The sequence below is a fragment of the Quercus suber genome, unplaced genomic scaffold (assembly GCF_002906115.3).
Source record: "Quercus suber isolate HL8 unplaced genomic scaffold, Cork oak 2.0 scaffold_243, whole genome shotgun sequence".
In the NCBI taxonomy this organism is placed as follows: domain Eukaryota; kingdom Viridiplantae; phylum Streptophyta; class Magnoliopsida; order Fagales; family Fagaceae; genus Quercus; species Quercus suber.
This window is the reverse complement of record NW_027069700.1, coordinates 203,602-221,540: the sequence shown is the minus strand read 5'-3', so window position 1 is coordinate 221,540 and position 17,939 is coordinate 203,602. Positions and strand designations below refer to the sequence as shown.

The following is a 17,939-nucleotide window of genomic DNA, read 5'->3' as shown; positions in this document are numbered from 1 at the left end:
CAACTATGCACTCGATGCAAATCATTTTCATTTCCAGTAGGATCCTCCTTAAAGATAACTGAAAGGTACACACTTTCATGCTCAACTTAGTCACAAAATGTTCACTTAGATAACTATTTTATAAAAGGATAAAGTATAATTAGACTCATTTTCTTGGTAGATGGCGGAGTTCCAAAGACCAGTTGCTTGGTCTTATGATGGCAATCTATAGATACTTCCGCTGGGGCTATGTGCTTCTAGGTCTAATTGCAATGTCCATGGCTGCAATAAGCTGGACTAAGGAAGATAGTGAAACTTATTGGATATGGCACAGGTACAAAATAATCCATAATTGTTGCACAACTATGATTCCCACCCCCCAAAAAAGGACTGTTTTCCCCATGTTTTTTCTCTAATTGTGCCTTCTTCTTTTTCAGCATTTGGCACATTTCTATTTACACATCAGCCTTCTTCTTTATTTGCTCGAAAGCAAAGACTCAAAATGTTGACAATGAAGAATCATCGGCTGCAGCATCGTATGAACTAACTCGGCAGGAATCATTCACTTCAGTTTGATAAACAAGGATAAGAAATGTTACTAAGAAAGATACAGAACCCCAAAAGAGTGGGGTCAGGGGGAGGGAAGAATAATAAGACTTCCTCATCCTGAATGATTTGTTTAAAGAATTGTCAATATATATATATATATATATATGAAAAAGTGAGGCTAGGAAATGCACAGATTAGACAATGGAGGCAATATCAGTTTTGATCATTTTTTTTAACTACCTTTTTTTGTAGTTTTACATGATTCATGTCTTTCCAAAATGTATTGATTTGCTGGGAAATTGGTAGAAAATGTTATAATTGATGAATATGCACTTTCTTTGTGGTAAATATCTTCACACTACATAAGCACAATTTCAGCAATCTATCATGTTGATGCAAATTTATTTGTTTTCTTGGCATTAATTCGTAGGTATTTAGCAAAACAACATAGTAGTATTTTTTGTTAATTATATACAATAAAATTTGGAACATATGTCATCCGTTTCATAATAATTGATGTTTTGGCTTAAAGCTTTGAGCCAAAACATCAATGGATTTCTTTTTTATTATTGGTTTTTGGTCCAAAGGTTTTTAAATATGTGAATGAAAAGGTTGGTTGGCTATGGTTTGTCCACATTTTAGTGGAGTCACCATTATCATGCCCCTTTGGACACACAAATGCAACCTGACTCACTATGTGAGTAACAACGCAAAAATGCAAGTATTTCAAGCACTTCCGTTTGTCCTTTTGTTTTTTTGTTGTTGAAACTCTAATCCAATTAGCCTTATTATTAGAAGAAGGAATCTTATATACTTGTTATATTGTTATATTGTGTCTCAAAGTATATGAGTCCCATATTGTGAGACATTTATCGCATGTAGCACATTCAAGAGATAGTATGGCCATAAGAATTACATTACATTCCATTATTAAATTGCGCTATGTTTTTTTTTTTTTTTTAAGAACCAAATTATTATTATTATTAACTAGTAAGTTGCCCGTGCAATGCACGGATAATGTTGTAATATTTTATGTAATATAGTTTTGAAGAATGTTGTACATATATTATAGCAATCACTTTCTATATGAACTTAACTATAGCATTTATATATATATATATATATATATACAAACAAACAAACAAAAACAAAGCACAAACATTGTTTTTTTTTTTTTTTTAGCCTTGACAGGCCATTGATAATCATAGTTCGGCTTGAGATTCTACGCCAATCCGTCTGCTTAGGATCATTCACAATATTAAAAGACCACATATAAACCTAAAATCCATTTAATTTTGAAAGGAAATGTTTCAGATTTTTTTTTTTTTTTGAGATGTTACTTTCTATGAAAACCAAATAACTTTGTCCATTAACCATCATAATTAAGAATAATGTCGCCCACCAACCTCATGGATCTTATTGCAGTAGGAAAAACTAATGTAAGAAAAGAAAAATATCTGCTTATGATTACAATGTAATGAAAACACATTAAAACAAAGAGAAAACCAACAGTGTTGCAATACAAACCCAATACAAATATTCATCAGTAAACATGCCTCTTTCCTTGAGACGGGTCTTTCCAACACTTTGTTTACTGGAGTTAATTGCAGGCTGTACCAAAGGAATCAAAATGATATTTAAGCAAATTTCGTTGAGTGCATATTTAAGTTCATCAAATATATAAATTCATATATGTTATTTATGGGAAGAACTAAATGCAAATTGAAGGAGTTTTTGATCTTGTTAATTGAGTTCATCGTAAGTTAATGTCATCTACATATCAAGATGAGAATGGACCTTTTTAATATTGTAGAACACATGGAAGAATCATACTGTTTATCAATATATATGAAACAAATGACTTTAAGCAAAAAATACCTTGGAGAGTGAATAGAGAGTGGTTTCTAATCTTTGGCACAATGAAAGCACAAACACCCTCTAGGGAGGGTCCCATTTGATTTACGTCAAGGAAAGCCAAAAACTGTTTGAAGAACTGGAAAGATTAGTACATATATCATTAGAAGAAACTTTCATCCATCAAACTATCAAACTCCATTAGGCAAAAACATAAACGTATTAAGCCAAAAAGCTGATCCTATGATTGATTTGAGAAGATACTTTTAGTGCTTGCGAACATAAAAAGACATCCTGGCTCTTAACAAATTAAGACGCAATCTTTTCTTTTGTAACATCAAATGCGGAAAGGGTCATCACTACTCAGTCTAGAATAAAGCAAGTGTTATAGCAAATCTAAAAACCTATACACGAAATTTACTACAATTTTGGTTGAATAAAAAAATTTACAAATTACCACATATATAGAAGACTGTAGCACTCTAAGAAATTGAATCAAAGGATTACAAATCACCTTTCTAAGAGAAATTTAATTAAACACATTACATGCAACAATTTTTTCTGTTCATAAAGTTGATCTTTCAAATAAAATAAACAAACGAAGGGATTAAAAAAAAAAAAGCATAAATATAGAGACACTATATTCGTATTAAAAAGAAGAAGAATGATTAACCTTCAATTAAAAGCAAGTTAGGTCTTGCCTTTGAAGTTTGCTCCTTTTGTATCTGTGAATGTCTTATTTAGCCTTGAAGTTCTTTCTCTCTTTCTTCCTGAGTAGCAATCATCTTTCTTTCTCCTTTTTTTGGGCATAGTGTCATTGACGGGTTTAACATTGATGAAGAGAAGACATGAAAGAGAGATAGTAATTGAATTTAAATATATTATGCAATGACCCTTGGGTTCATTTCACTTATAATAGATGAAAACAGGAACTTAAGAACAACCATGTTAATTATGAGGGAAGACGTGAGAGAGAGATAGTAATTGAATTTAAACATATTATGGCAATGACCCTTAGGTTCATTTCACTTATAATAGATGAAAACAGGACGTAAGAACAGCCATGTTAATTATGCAGAAGACAGAGAGGTTGGCAATTTGAAACGACTAAATCTTGTAGAAGAAGAGGAAACAACAACTAAGCTTTTGAAGAGATGACAGAGAATGGAGTCCTACGTAGCACTACACAATTTAAATGCTAACAAAAAAAAAAAAAAAAAAAAAAAAAAGTAGTTAACACAATCTTTTGGGTAACAGTAAAAAAGGTAAATGAGAAGAGGTTGAAGAAGTTAAATGCAATATTAGAGTGCCATATGGCAGGATCTCATGCACTCTTGCATGATGGCTCTGCTTATATATATATATAAGCAGAGCCATTTTTACCCTCAGGGTGTGCTACCATCTCTGACCCGGTTTACTTTTTACCCCCTTATGGTATCAGAGCCATTTTTGGCCGATCGTTGAGTTTGTAAGTTACAGTTTTATATTAAATCAAGTTGGCTGGTTATACCGCCATAGTTATCCATTATTTTGTGCATTTATATTCATTATTTTGAATTTATATGTTCCTAACTGTTTTACATCTATATTCTGTTAAGTTCTCCATTTACTATTCATCATCTCTCCCAGTTATTCTCCAATAAGGGCTTAAAAAAAAAAAAAAAAAATAGAACATCTAACATGTGAAAGGACTTTTGAGTCTTTGACCGTTTTTAGGAGCTAGGAATTAATTAAAAAAAGGAAAAAAATCTGTCATATAAAAGTTGCTTTTGACTTTATGCATCACTTTTGCAAGCGGTCAACTTTATTGGGTATTTAAAGAAGCTGAAATTCAGGCTTGGGCTTAAGTTGGACGCAACCAAGAAAGAGGAAAGAGAAAGAAAATCTGAAAGAGAGAAAGAGAACGCCGGTCAAGTCTGGAATTTGAGGGAGGAAAAACCATGCGCTACGAGTTTGAGAAACTGCAAGTGACGCCGGTGAGTGGAGAAATGAGAGAGTGAGGATTTTTTTTATTTTTATTTTTTCCTTCTTCTTTTTCTTGTTTTGGCTTGGTATGCATTTACCGGCCGAAACTCTCGGATTTCGCCGGTACAAGGCCAGTACACCTGGTATTTTTCCCGGTACGAAATAGGGGGTTAAGCGTACCGGATCACTAGCCGGTACGGTACGAGATTAACTTCCTTGATTAAGATACCATCGTATATCTTTTGTGCGATGATCATTCCACAAGTATAAGTCCTTGTGGGGTGTGAGAGGAGAAGGGTAAGGGTTGAGGTTCAAGTCTCTAGGAGAAGACTTCACACACATATACATTTAGATTATTTTAGAATAGAATTTCTATCCTATAAAAAAAAAATTAAAAAAATATAAAATAATACTTGTGGGGCCTAAGAATTTGACGACTTCGGCCCATTTTTGTACTGGGCTTTGCCGAGAAGGAAGAAACTTCCGAGGACGAACCAAGAAAGCACATATTGCCAAGAGACATCGCCGAGGACAATCCTGTCCTCGGCCAGCAAGATCATAGAAGGGAAGAGTGGCATGCCATCAAAGGCAACCTCTCAGAGCATTCCGAAAAGAAGGACGAGTACAAGGGGTCAGCCATGGGAGCATGGTGGAGGAGCAGTTCATGGAGAAACTGTCACCTCCGCATTAAGTGCTCCTAACTAACGTCCTAACCACATTAATGAGGAAACAACCTCTAAACAGCGTTACCTCAATTACCGCAACTCACAGAATACCAGAAAGGATGTCTGATAGGACAAACACTCAAGTATAGACTTAGATGATTAACAAGTGGAAAGCTAAGATCATTTAAAGAGGACTATATAATAGGAGAAACCGACCATAAGAAAAGAAAGGAGGATGGCAATCTCAAGAACTCCTACAACCATGGCCATCCAACACACAAGAATAGAGCTCCTCGGATGGTGCCGAGGATGAACTTTCTTTGATAAACTCAACTCATTTCTATTTGATCATCATGTAAATCCATTCTAGTCATTATCCGCGCACTAAAGCCTAGCTCTTTGGCTTACTCTCTACAAATTCATTGTACCGGGTTCACTGGGCCTAGATCCCATTCGTTTTTGGGCTTAGTCCGAAAATCGAGACCCTACAATAGTTATTAAGGATGAACTTAAGACTTAGGCTTAATGGATTTCAGTTATTTCAGGATAAAAAATTCTTAAGGGGGGAAAGTAAAAACAACAATTAAACTTGTAAAAAATTTCGAAGTAAAATATTCTTAACTTATTTATAAGTGATAGAATAGATTTCTAGTACTTAAGTCTAACTTCGTCGATATTAAGTCTCAAAAAACCAACAAAAAAAATAACAAAATTAATCTCAAAGCACAAAATCCAAAGTAAATGAAATTAACAAATTTAAAATAACACACACGTGTGTATATAAGAGAATTTTCCTCTTTTAATTGGACTTTTATGTGGTTTAAAAATACTTTCATTAATGAAGGATAACTTCATTTAGAAATATGGTCATAAATGTTAAATAACAAAATTCATTTTGAATTTAAAAAGAAAATTCCTAAAATTTAGGATTTTTTTCCTTCATGTTCAAAAAAAAATTACAGTTACTGTTTATCTCTAAAATTCACCCTTTTTATTTGTTTGAAAAATAAAAATATATATTTCTAAATTATAATAGATACAAATTATTAACGTTTACCCAAAAAATAAAAGAGTCTTTAAGTAGGGGTGGCAATTCGTGTTTACGGGTCGGGTTCGTGTTGTGTCAAGCCATTAGTATTCGGTTACATGGGTTGACCCGAACTCGACCTGTTTAGTAAACGTGTTAGGAATCCTTAACCCAAACACGACTTGTTTATTAAACAGGTTGACCCGACCTGACACGTTTAACTCATTTAATTAAAAAGTCATGTAAAGGTCAATACAAATTACTCATTTAATAACCTATTTGATTAATAGGTCATACCAAACCTATAAAATGTTTATCAATTCCTATATATCTAATATTAAAATACAATTACAACTATAAATATAGTAATAAACATATAAAAATAACCATTAATTAAGCAATAATATTAAAATAACTTATAATTTTATAAGCTAAACAGGTCAAACGGGTCAAACAGGTTTGCATATTGAACACAAACACGACCATTAAAAGAGTTAACCGTGTCAACCCGAATATGACCCGAACCCGTTTAGCCTCAACCCATAACCTGTTTATAAACAGGTTAGTCATGTTGGGTTCGTGGGTTATGTTAGATTTTGTCACCCCTATCTTTAAGTATACGCAACGTGCATGCTGTGAGACTAGTATATATTTCAACTGAACTTTTATTTAGTTCAAAAATACCCTCATTAATGAAGGGTAACTTCATTTAGAAATAGTGTTATAAATGCCAAATAACAAATTTCACTTTGAATTCAAATTTAACTTTCAAAAAAATAAATTACAGTTATTATTTATCCCTAAAATTTATCATTTTTATTTGTTTAAAAAATAAAAAAGTATATTTCTAAATTATAATATATGTAAATTATTAATTTTTATCCAAAAATTAAAAAGCCTCAAAAAACACAATTTCTTTTTTACCCATTAAAAAAAAAAAAAAGTCGATATCCAGTTTTTATACAAATTATTTAAAATTAAAAAGCCTCAAAAAACACAATTTCTTTTTTACCCATTAAAAAAAAAAAAAAAAAGTCGATATCCAGTTTTTATACAAATTATTTTTGCCAAATGCCGACCAAATATCCAAAATTTCCCTATACGTCATAAACCTTGATTGGTGTTGTATGTGTATGAATAGTAGAGAGGCAATGGAGCTCCTTTTTCTTCATTGTCCTGTAATTAGGAACTTATGGTCTCTGTTGTTTTTGCTTTATCTGGAGTGTCTTTGGTTATGCCAAAGATGGTAGTTCAGATGTTGGCTTGTTGGCAAGGAAGGTTCCATAAGCACAAGAGAGTAAAAGTTCGGAAGGCTGCTCCTTTTATGTATTTTGTGGACTGTGTGCTGAGAAAGAAATGGCAGGAGCTTTGATGATGTAGAACTTTCAATTCATGTTTTTAAACCATCATTGTTATGGTCCTCCTATGATTGGATGAATGCCTTAGGCAGAATCATTCAGTGATTCTGTCATAAATCCTGTGTTTGGAGGGATTGTGGCTTTTTTGGAATGTTCCTTGCATAACTTTGTAATGCCAAATACTCAAAAAGGCCGCATGATGTTCCTCAACAGTACATTTATTGCATGCATGCCCTTTGAGTAGGCAAATCTAGATTGAATATGAAACAATTATGTTGTTAATCTTGTTGGAGTAAATATCATCATGATTGGGACGTTTTAGTTATGTCATTCTTTTCTGCCTATAGAAAAAGTATAGAATGGCATCCTATGGTTAAGATGAATTTTTGGCAGAAAGGGTGCAATGCTGAGCAGTCCTTGTATACACAATACAATCTTCAATCTTGTTTTGAGCGAATTTTCTTTATGTCATGTTTACAGGTTGTCTTGAATAATGCCACTGTGGAGACAGACAATCCTGATCTGCAGGATCGAGCATACATATATTGGCGTCTCTTATCGACCGATCCCGAGGTATGATTTTGCCAAAATGAACTTTTGTTTCTGTGTTGATTTAAAGTCCACTACATGATCCTTTTAATTATTTTAGAAAGAACTGCATTTTGAGATGGGAGGCTGCAGGGAGTCCTCATGCTTATGTCTCAATTAGCACTTCTATGTCAATTCTATGTTGGATTAGATGATCAAACTCAGCTTAAAAAAGCCTGTTCCTTTCTTAGGGTCCTAAGAATCCAACAAATTTCAACCCCTGTAGGAAAGAGGCTGATTGCACTGGTAGTCAGCCATGTCATGCCCTGTAGGGTTTTTATAAGAAGTCTGGCTGCAGTCATCTATAATACTGTAATAGACAATTTTAGGACCACAATATTGAGTTGTACATTAATGGGCCTATGTTCTTATCTCTCAGGCAGCTAAGGATGTTGTGTTAGCCGAGAAGCTCGTGATAACTGATGATTCAAACCAACTTGATCCATCTCTTCTGGATGAGCTTCTTGCTAACATTGCTACACTATCTTCTGTGTATCACAAACCCCCAGAAGCATTTGTAACCCGTGTGAAGACAACAGCCCAGAAAACCGAAGGTAATGACTATCCTGAGGGTGGGAGTGGAACAAGATATTCTGAATCATCTGCTCACGCAGCTGATGGTGGTGTATCTCCAACTGGTTCAAGTAATGTTCCATATTCTGCTGCAAGGCAACCAGCCCCTGCACCACCTTCACCTGCTGCTCCAGTGCCAGATTTGCTTGGTGATCTGATAGGCCTTGACAATAATGCTATTGGTCCTGTTGATCAGCCTGCTACTCCTAGTGGGTAAGTATGATATAATGTGTCTTCTTGGTGTAATATGTAATTGTTACACTTTTTTTCTTTTTAATTGAAAAAAAAATTTCATTAATAATATGTCATGAATGTTGGGAAATGTCCTATAATTTCTTGAGATAATCCAGGGAGCTTGTGAATACTTAGGAACAGTATAACATTGTTTAGATATGTATAAAATTGGTCTACATGAATTTAATGATAAACTTGGCACGATTTGTCTAGCTTGAAAAGATTCTGATTATTTTGTTTCTAAGACGAGCGAAATCTGAATGCATGCTATAACTCGCACTTACTGGATTTGCTGGCCTTAATTGCAGCCCTCCATTGCCCGTTGTACTACCAGCATCTACTGGCCAAGGTTTACAAATCAGTGCACAGCTGACACAACAGGATGGTCAAATATATTACAGTTTATCGTTTGAAAACAACTCCCAAATTCCACTCGATGGGTTCATGATTCAGTTCAACAAGAATACATTTGGTCTTGCAGCCGCTGGACCTTTGCAGGTAACTAATACATTCTTCCATTGAGATTTGAGAGGGATATTCCACTTTGGGTTGTTTGGCTTACTTCCCAAACCTAATAGGACCCTTATATATCTCTATTTCCCTCATATTGATATTTTGCATTTATTGGTTTTAAATTGATACCTTTCCATCTAATAGGTTCCACAAGTGCAACCTGGGACATCATCTAGGACTCTTCTGCCTATGGTTATGTTCCAGAATGTTAGGACATATGTGTTTCACTTGTTAAGAATATATGTCATTATTTTATGTAGTTGGCTAATCCTTTGACAAAACGCACTTTACTTGTATTTGGGTAGATCTAAGTTGTGTTTAATACTTGAAGAAACATGTTGTTCAAGTCTAGTATTAAAGCCATGAAGAGTGGACCAAGAAACAAGTGAAGAAAAGGTGTTCAATAAAGCTGGACAGATAGCTCGACACCTGCGATAGATAGCTCAATAGCTTCTTGATAGCTCCTCCACACCTGGCTATCTGTCGAGCTCTTTAGCTGATTCTTATCGCAATCTCGATAGTTTCTCGATAGTTGGTCGATCGATCGAGAAAGTTTCTGTCCCCTCGACACCTTCTCGACACCTCCTCGATAGCTGCTATCTGTCAAGATTCATTAAATCTCGACACCTCCTCGACATCTCTCGATCGATCGAGGTTACGGGAAATCAGAATTTTCAGATTTGATTTTTGGGCCAGGCTTTTGTATTTGTGTAGGGTTTCTTTTCTCACAACCCTAGACCTATATAAGGCTTGTTTTAGAGGCCGTCACATAAGAGAATACAAGGAGAACATATGCAAAAGGTGACCGGTGCCTTATTCTCTCTGAAAGAAGCTACTGCGTCTTTGCGCCTTAGGGTTTTGTAACCAAGTGCTTCTTGATCTTTATTGTTGATAAAGTGAAGAACTTTGCAGCCAACATTCTTCTTCCTCAAGTTGGTGAGTGAGTTGCGTACTGGGATTCATGCAAAGGAGTTAGTCACGTACTGGGATCCGTGCAACAAAAAGGGTGGCGTTCATATATTGAAGAGTTCAGAGGTTCTGAAGCGGTAGAAAGTTTCTGCTGTGAGTTCATCTATGGGGATTGTAGAGTCTAGGGACAAAGGTTTTGTACTAGATCTAAAACTTCTCTTTACTATAGTGGATTGCTTTTCGGGAAGGTTTCCCCCCAGGTTTTTTACTGTGAAACTGGTTGGTTTCATTGGTTTTCTTGGGTCATCATATCTTGTCTTATTTATTTTTTCCGCTGCATGATTTTGACATGATATTGATGTTTGTTTGTTTTAACAAGTTTGATTCATAATAAATCTAATTAACAACTTGGGTTTAAAACTTGTTAATTCTATCAACCGGGGTCTATATTTCCCATCAAGTGGTATCAGAGCGGGTTCACTCTAATTGGATTAATTTCCTGAGTGTGATCCATTGACCCCTGTTGTCATGGATAGAGGACAATCTTTATTTATACCTCCTTTATTTGATGGAACTAATTATGCGTACTGGAAAGTTCGTATGAAAGTTTTTTTGTAGGCTCTAGGTGAACAGGTATGGCAAGCTGTTGAAGTTGGCTGGATTAAGCCGAAGGAAGCACCTGTGGATTGGGATGATGCAACAATTGTAGCTGCAAATTTCAATAGTAGGGCCTTGAATGCTTTGTTCTATGGGGTGACTAATGAGGAATTCAAGAAAATATCATCCACGGAAGTTGCCAAGGCAGCATGGACCATTCTTGAGACCACCTATAAAGGTACCAAGGCAGTAAAGACTGTGAAGTTTCAACAACTCACTAGTAGTTTTGAAGAAATAAGGATGGAGGAGGATGAGACCTTTGATGAGTTCTATGCCAAACTCAAGGATTTTGTGAATTCTGCTTTCAACCTTGGAGAATGTATTGCAGAATCCAAAATTGTTAGAAAAATTCTTAGGTCCTTACCTGAAAGATTCCATGCTAAGATCACTACCATTGAAGAAGTAAAGAACATTGATCAAATTCCTTTGACTGAACTTGTAGGGAACCTTCAAACCTGTGAGATGGGATTAAGCTCAATGGGAAAATGTGGAAAGAGTAAAAACTTGGCTCTTAAGGGTATAGAGGAAGAGATTGAGGACTCTGAAACCGAAGATGAAGATAAAGATGATGATGAGGATGAGAATCTATCATTCATAACTGATGAGATTATCAAGCTTCTTCAGTTCAGGAAAAAGGATAAGGGCAAACCTCCTAGGAAACCTAAATCCTCTAGGAAGGGCAAGAATGAAAAACCCCTTATTCAATGCCATGAGTGCAAAGGTTTTGGTCATATAAGGATAGAGTGCCCAAACTACCTCATTAAGGAAAAGATCAAGGAGTCAAAAGATAAAGGGTTGGTTGCTACCTGGAGTGATACTGAGGATGACTCTTCTGATGAGTTTGTGTATGAATGTCGTCAAGTTATAGCCTTTGCTGCCACAACCGATAAGGTGATTGTGGAGAGTGCTAGTGACGGTGAGGATTCTTCTGATGATGAAGTACCTAAGAAGATGACCCTTCAGGAAGCCTCTGATAAGACTGGCTTAAGATATGTTATTTCCTCCAGCCCCTCCTAGTCTACGGCTTCTGGATCAAAGACTATCTTTGTGCCACAATCTGAGAAAGGTAATAAAGGTATGAAATCTAAAACTGATTTGTCTAATTCTAAATCCTTTGTTAGACCTCATGTTTGTCACCGCTGTGGTGTTTTTGGACACATTCATCCTAATTGCTTTAAGTTGTATCCTTATAAGCAATTGTCCAAATGGTTACAGGTTTCCTCTCAAGGACCTACACCTTTGTTTGGAGAGTTATTAAAAACTTTGAGCTTTTTAACTCTATTTCAGGAGAATTTTATTTCTTCTATGTCCTTTAGTAGACATACTAGGACACGTGCCTTTTTCATCTTCACAGCCAAAGACTCGTGCTGTGTGGGTGAGAAAGGAGCCTAAGACTTAATTGTCTTTTCTGTTTGTCCTCTGCTTTGATTCTTTCTATCTAAAGTAGGACTTTCTTTGCTTGATTTCTTATCTGTTTTTGGAATCATGCTTTCATGCATCTGCATATTTCTATCATGCCTTCATGCATATGCATTTTTCTTTCATGCATTCATGTTGTTTATCTGTTTTTGTTTGGTTGTTTAGTTTTTATTTTGTTTTGTTTTAAAAAAAAAAATCAGAAAAATACAAAAACAGTGTGTTTTGTGTACTTTGGTACTTGTGTACCTTGGATGGCCATTGAAACAAAGTTTTCTAAACTTTGTATCTCTTATAGCTTAGATGAGCATCTCTATGCACAACAAAGCAAGTGAGTTTTGTGGCTCGTGTTTGTGATGAGTAAGATTAAGTTATCTCTTAAAACTTAACACTCATATCACTCTTTTTGACGGGTAGGACTAGAAAATTCTAAGAGAAATGCATAAATAACCATCTCACCACTGTTGCCCGCCAATCATAATATGACATATGTATTCTTCAGCATAGCAAAAGTGCAGTGTCAAAGACATTCGTATGCTTCGGCATAGCAAAAGTGCGATGTCAAATGCTTAACATCTTGGGTATTTCTTTTCTCTCTTTTATATACCCATGTATGATATGCTAAAATAAAAGAAAACGTGCAAAGAAAATAAAAAGCAAAAAGATCAAAAATACTTTAAATATGGTTGCAAGCGTGTATTTTAGGAGATGTGGGAGTTATAGGATATACCTCGAAGGTGATAGTCCCCATCAAACAGTTATGATTGTGTGTGAGTTAAAAGTTATTTTCTCATATCTCAGATCGTCATAACTTGTATACACATATGCAATCTTGCGATGTTTTTCACACACAACACGCAATATTCTTTGCTACTCTTGATACATGTGCAGGTACAATGTGATTTAGCCATCACAAATGTTTTACATGTGTTAATGTATGCTCACTAAACTGTCTTGACTTATTTTTGAAATATAAAATTGTTTAGACTTGTATAGTGTGTATGTGTGTTTTGGAATTTATGTGCTTAACATTTTTCTTATTTTTCACATGTTTTGCATCATTCTATTATCTTGTCATCCATAGCATCTTGTTTCATTACATTCATGCATTTATATGGATTTCTTTGTACCCCCTTGATCATCCTTGATCATTTTTATCTTTCTCGGGTTAAGCTTTCTAGCTTCTTGTACCCTTTGTCAATCATGACAAAAAGGGGGAGAGAAATTGTGACTTTGTGGTTTCTTTTTTAAGATTCTACAAGTTAGGGGGAGAAATACATTTCTTTGTAAGGGGGAGATGTGTTTCATCTTGTTAGGGGGAGTGCTTACTTCCTTCTTCTTGTACCTTGGGTCTTGTGACCATGTTTACATACATTGTGTTTATCTTCTTTATATGCTGATGTATGTTTCTTTCACCTACCTTACATGTGTTGTTTCTTTTCTTTCTTCATAAACATGTTTCTTATACTTGTATGCAATCTATTATTTCTGTTTCACACTAAGATGCCTTGATGAGTGTTGTTTAAAGTGTTTCAGAAATACAGGTTGTCAAAGTCTACTTGCCATAAACTCTCTTCTTGCAAAGTTTTTCAAGAGTTTGTGTTAGGATAGATTTTATTGTATCAACAAGTGAATATGAGTTGAGTGATTTATGACTTCTCTCATATGTTCATTTGTTTGTTGTGGTTTTGTCACGGATTGCCAAAGGGGGAGATTGTTAGGACATATGTGTTTCACTTGTTAAGAACATATGTCACTATTTTATGTAGTTGGCTAACCCTTTGACAAAACGCACTTTACTTGTATTTGGGTAGATCTAAGTTGTGTTTAATACTTGAAGAAACATGTTGTTCAAGTCTAGTATTAAAGTCATGAAGATTGGACCAAGAAACAAGTGAAGAAAAGATGTTCAATAAAGCTGGACAGATAGCTCGACACCTGCGGATAGATAGCTCGATAGCTTCTCGATAACTTCTCGACACCTGGCTATCTGTCGAGCTCTTCAGCTGATTCTTATCACAATCTAGATAGCTTCTCGATAGCTGGTCGATCGATCGAGAAAGTTTCTGTCCCCTCGACACCTTCTCGACACCTCCTCGATAGCTGCTATCTGTCAAGATTCATTAAATCTCGACACCTCCTCGACACCTCTCGATCGATCGAGGTTACGGGAAATCAAAATTTTCAGATTTGATTTTTGGGCCAGGCTTTTGTATTTGTGTAGGGTTTCTTTTCTCACAACCCTAGACCTATATAAGGCTTGTTTTATAGGCCGTCACATAAAAGAATACAAGGAGAACATATGCAAAAGGTGACCGATGCCTTATTCTCTCTGAAAGAAGCTACTACGTCTTTGCGCCTTAGGGTTTTGTAACCAAGTGCTTCTTGATCTTCATTGTTGATGAAGTGAAGAACTTTGCAGCCAACATTCTTCTTCCTCAAGTTGGTGAGTGAGTTGCGTACTGGGATTCATGCAAAGGAGTTAGTCACGTACTGGGATTCGTGCAACAAAAAGGGTGGCGTTCATATATTGAAGAGTTCAGAGGTTCTGAAGCGGTAGAAGGTTTCTGCTGTGAGTTCATCTACGGGGATTATAGAATCTAGGGACAAAGGTTTTGTACTAGATCTAAAACTTCTCTTTACTATAATGGATTGCTTTTCGGGAAGGTTTTCTCCCAGGTTTTTTACTGTGAAATTGGTTGGTTTCATTGGTTTTCTTGAGTCATCATATCTTGTCTTATTTATTTTTTCCGCTGCATGATTTTGACATGATATTGATGTTTGTTTGTTTTAACAAGTTTGATTCATAATAAATCTAATTAACAACTTGGGTTTAAAACTTGTTAATTCTATCAACCGGGGTCTATATTTCCCATCATAGAATTTGTCTCAAGGTGGAGCTCACTTTTACAAGTAGCTGTGAAAAACAGTCAACAGCCAGTGTGGTACTTCAATGACAAAGCCCCATTGCATGTGTTCTTCACTGAGGATGGGAGAATGGTGCGTGGAAACTTCCTTGAGGTAAAAATATATGTAGTCATTTCTTCCTTTTGGAATAACATGGTGGGTTTGATCCCTGTTAGCAAATAAATACAAAAAGAAGAGAGAGAACAAAACTTTACTTCACTGCTTTCGCTTTTTTGTGCTTGTGTTAATTTATTTAGGATTGTTATGTAGTTATACTGTGCATTTAATTTCAAAGGGAAGAACAGACCTGTTTTAGTCAGAGAGACAGAGACATTAAAATATCAAAACAATCTCATCTCTACCACGAGTAAGACATAATAATAAACTACTTGATGTTCATTGCTCTATCCACTAATTGCAGCAGCATAGCTAGCCTTTCTTTACTTGCATACCATGTGTTGATGTGTTCTATCTTGGTAAGATTAAGTTGAAATCAGAGTGGAATGATAGGTAGAGAGAGAAATTTTTAAGAATGAAGGTTAGGTTGAGAAATTTATGGAATAAATTGCATACAGCTTGTTGAGTTATATGAGCTAATAGTTAATGAACAAGTATAAAAGTTGTAGGCTGATGACATGTTGATTCAGATAATGATTTCACTGTGCATTTATAGTTTGAATTGATTGATTATGGCAATTGAAATCTGAAATGTCCTATAATTTCTTGAGATAATCCAGGGAGCTTGTGAATACTTAGGAACAGTATAACATTGTTTAGATATGTATAAAATTGGTCTACATGAATTTAATGATAAACTTGGCACGATTTGTCTAGCTTGAAAAGATTCTGATTATTTTGTTTCTAAGATGAGTGAAATCTGAATGCATGCTATAACTCGCACTTACTGGATTTGCTGGCCTTAATTGCAGCCCTCCATTGCCGGTTGTACTACCAGCATCAACTGGCCAAGGTTTACAAATCAGTGCACAGCTGACACAACAGGATGGTCAAATATATTACAGTTTATCGTTTGAAAACAACTCCCAAATTCCACTTGATGGGTTCATGATTCAGTTCAACAAGAATACATTTGGTCTTGCAGCCGCTGGACCCTTGCAGGTAACTAATACATTCTTCCATTGAGATTTGAGAGGGATATTCCACTTTGGGTTGTTTCGCTTACTTCCCAGCCCTAATAGGACCCTTGTATATCTCTATTTCCCTCATATTGATACTTTGCATTTATTGGTTTTAAATTGATACCTTTCCATCTAATAGGTTCCACAAGTGCAACCTGGGACATCATCTAGGACTCTTCTGCCTATGGTTATGTTCCAGAATTTGTCTCAAGGTCCCCCAAGCTCACTTTTACAAGTAGCTGTGAAAAACAGTCAACAGCCAGTGTGGTACTTCAATGACAAAGCCCCATTGCATGTGTTCTTCACTGAGGATGGGAGAATGGAGCGTGGAAACTTCCTTGAGGTAAAAATATATGTAGTCATTTCTTCCTTTTGGAATAACATGGTGGGTTTGATCTCTGTTAGCAAATAAATACAAAAAGAAGAGAGAGAGAACAAAACTTTACTTCACTGCTTTCGCTTTTTTGTGCTTGTGTTAATTTATTTAGGATTGTTATGTAGTTATACCGTGCATTTAATTTCAAAGGGAAGAACAGACCTGTTTTAGTCAGAGAGACAGAGACATTAAAATATCAAAACAATCTCATCTCTACCACGAGTAAGACATAATAATAAACTACTTAATGTTCACTGCTCTCTCCACTAATTGCAGCAGCATAGCTAGCCTTTCTTTACTTGCATACCATGTGTTGATGTGTTCTATCTTGGTAAGATTAAGTTGAAATCAGAGTGGAATGATAGGTAGAGAGAGAAATTTTTAAGAATGAAGGTTAGGTTGAGAAATTTATGGAATAAATTGCATACAGCTTGTTGAGTTATATGAGCTAATAGTTAATGAACTAGTATAAAAGTTGTAGGCTGATGACATGTTGATTCAGATAATGATTTCACTGTGCATTTATAGTTTGAATTGATTGATTATGGCAATTGAAATCTGATACTTATTTCCATCACAGACGTGGAGGTCCCTTCCTGATTCAAATGAGGTTTCGAAGGACTTCCCAGACATTGTGGTGAACAGTGTAGAAGCAACTCTAGATCGGCTGGCTGCATCAAATATGTTCTTTATTGCAAAGCGCAAGCATGCAAACCAGGATGTATTCTACTTCTCTGCTAAACTCCCTCGAGGGATACCATTTTTGATCGAACTCACAACTGTCATCGGAACTCTTGGGGTCAAGTGTGCGATCAAGACTCCAAGCCCTGAATTGGCACCTCTTTTCTTTGAATCCCTTGAGACTCTCCTCAAGGTTTGAATCTTTTAGGTCAATTTAATGTGTATATTTTTTGTATTTCTTAATTTGGCTATTATCTGTAAAATCTATATTAGCTGTTGGGATTTTGACTGATTTTCTTGTTTTTGTCTTCTCTGTTATTTGCTTTATTGTTAGCTGTAATTCTACTTCTCTGCTAAACTCCCTCGAGGGATACCATTTTTGATCGAACTCACAACTGTCATCGGAACTCTTGGGGTCAAGTGTGCGATCAAGACTCCAAGCCCTGAATTGGCACCTCTTTTCTTTGAATCCCTTGAGACTCTCCTCAAGGTTTGAATCTTTTAGGTCAATTTAATGTGTATATTTTTTGTATTTCTTAATTTGGCTAT

At 35.5% G+C, this 17,939-nt stretch overlaps 1 protein-coding gene and 2 long non-coding RNA genes across 3 annotated transcripts in view; 2 read left to right on the top strand and 1 right to left on the bottom strand.

The window, feature by feature from the left end:
• LOC136070568 (uncharacterized) lies at window positions 1-856 on the top strand. The gene is made up of 3 exons (XR_010631797.1): window positions 1-65; window positions 161-313; window positions 417-856. It is a non-coding gene; the product is annotated as an uncharacterized LOC136070568 (long non-coding RNA).
• Window positions 1-3,209, bottom strand: part of LOC136070572 (uncharacterized) — a 6,617-nt gene extending 3,408 nt beyond the window's left edge. Inside the window, exon 1 of the long non-coding RNA XR_010631803.1 lies at window positions 3,056-3,209. This is a non-coding gene — a long non-coding RNA (uncharacterized LOC136070572). The remainder of the gene's footprint in view (window positions 1-3,055) is intronic.
• Window positions 3,210-7,760: 4,551 nt separating this feature from the next.
• Window positions 7,761-17,694, top strand: LOC112010910 (beta-adaptin-like protein B). The gene is made up of 5 exons (XM_065780662.1): window positions 7,761-7,970; window positions 8,365-8,771; window positions 16,124-16,313; window positions 16,473-16,676; window positions 17,290-17,694. The coding sequence occupies exons 1-5, from the start codon at window positions 7,767-7,769 to the stop codon at window positions 17,587-17,589; spliced, it is 1,305 nt and encodes a 434-aa protein (XP_065636734.1). The 5' UTR covers window positions 7,761-7,766; the 3' UTR covers window positions 17,590-17,694.
• The last annotated feature ends 245 nt before the right edge of the window (window positions 17,695-17,939 follow it).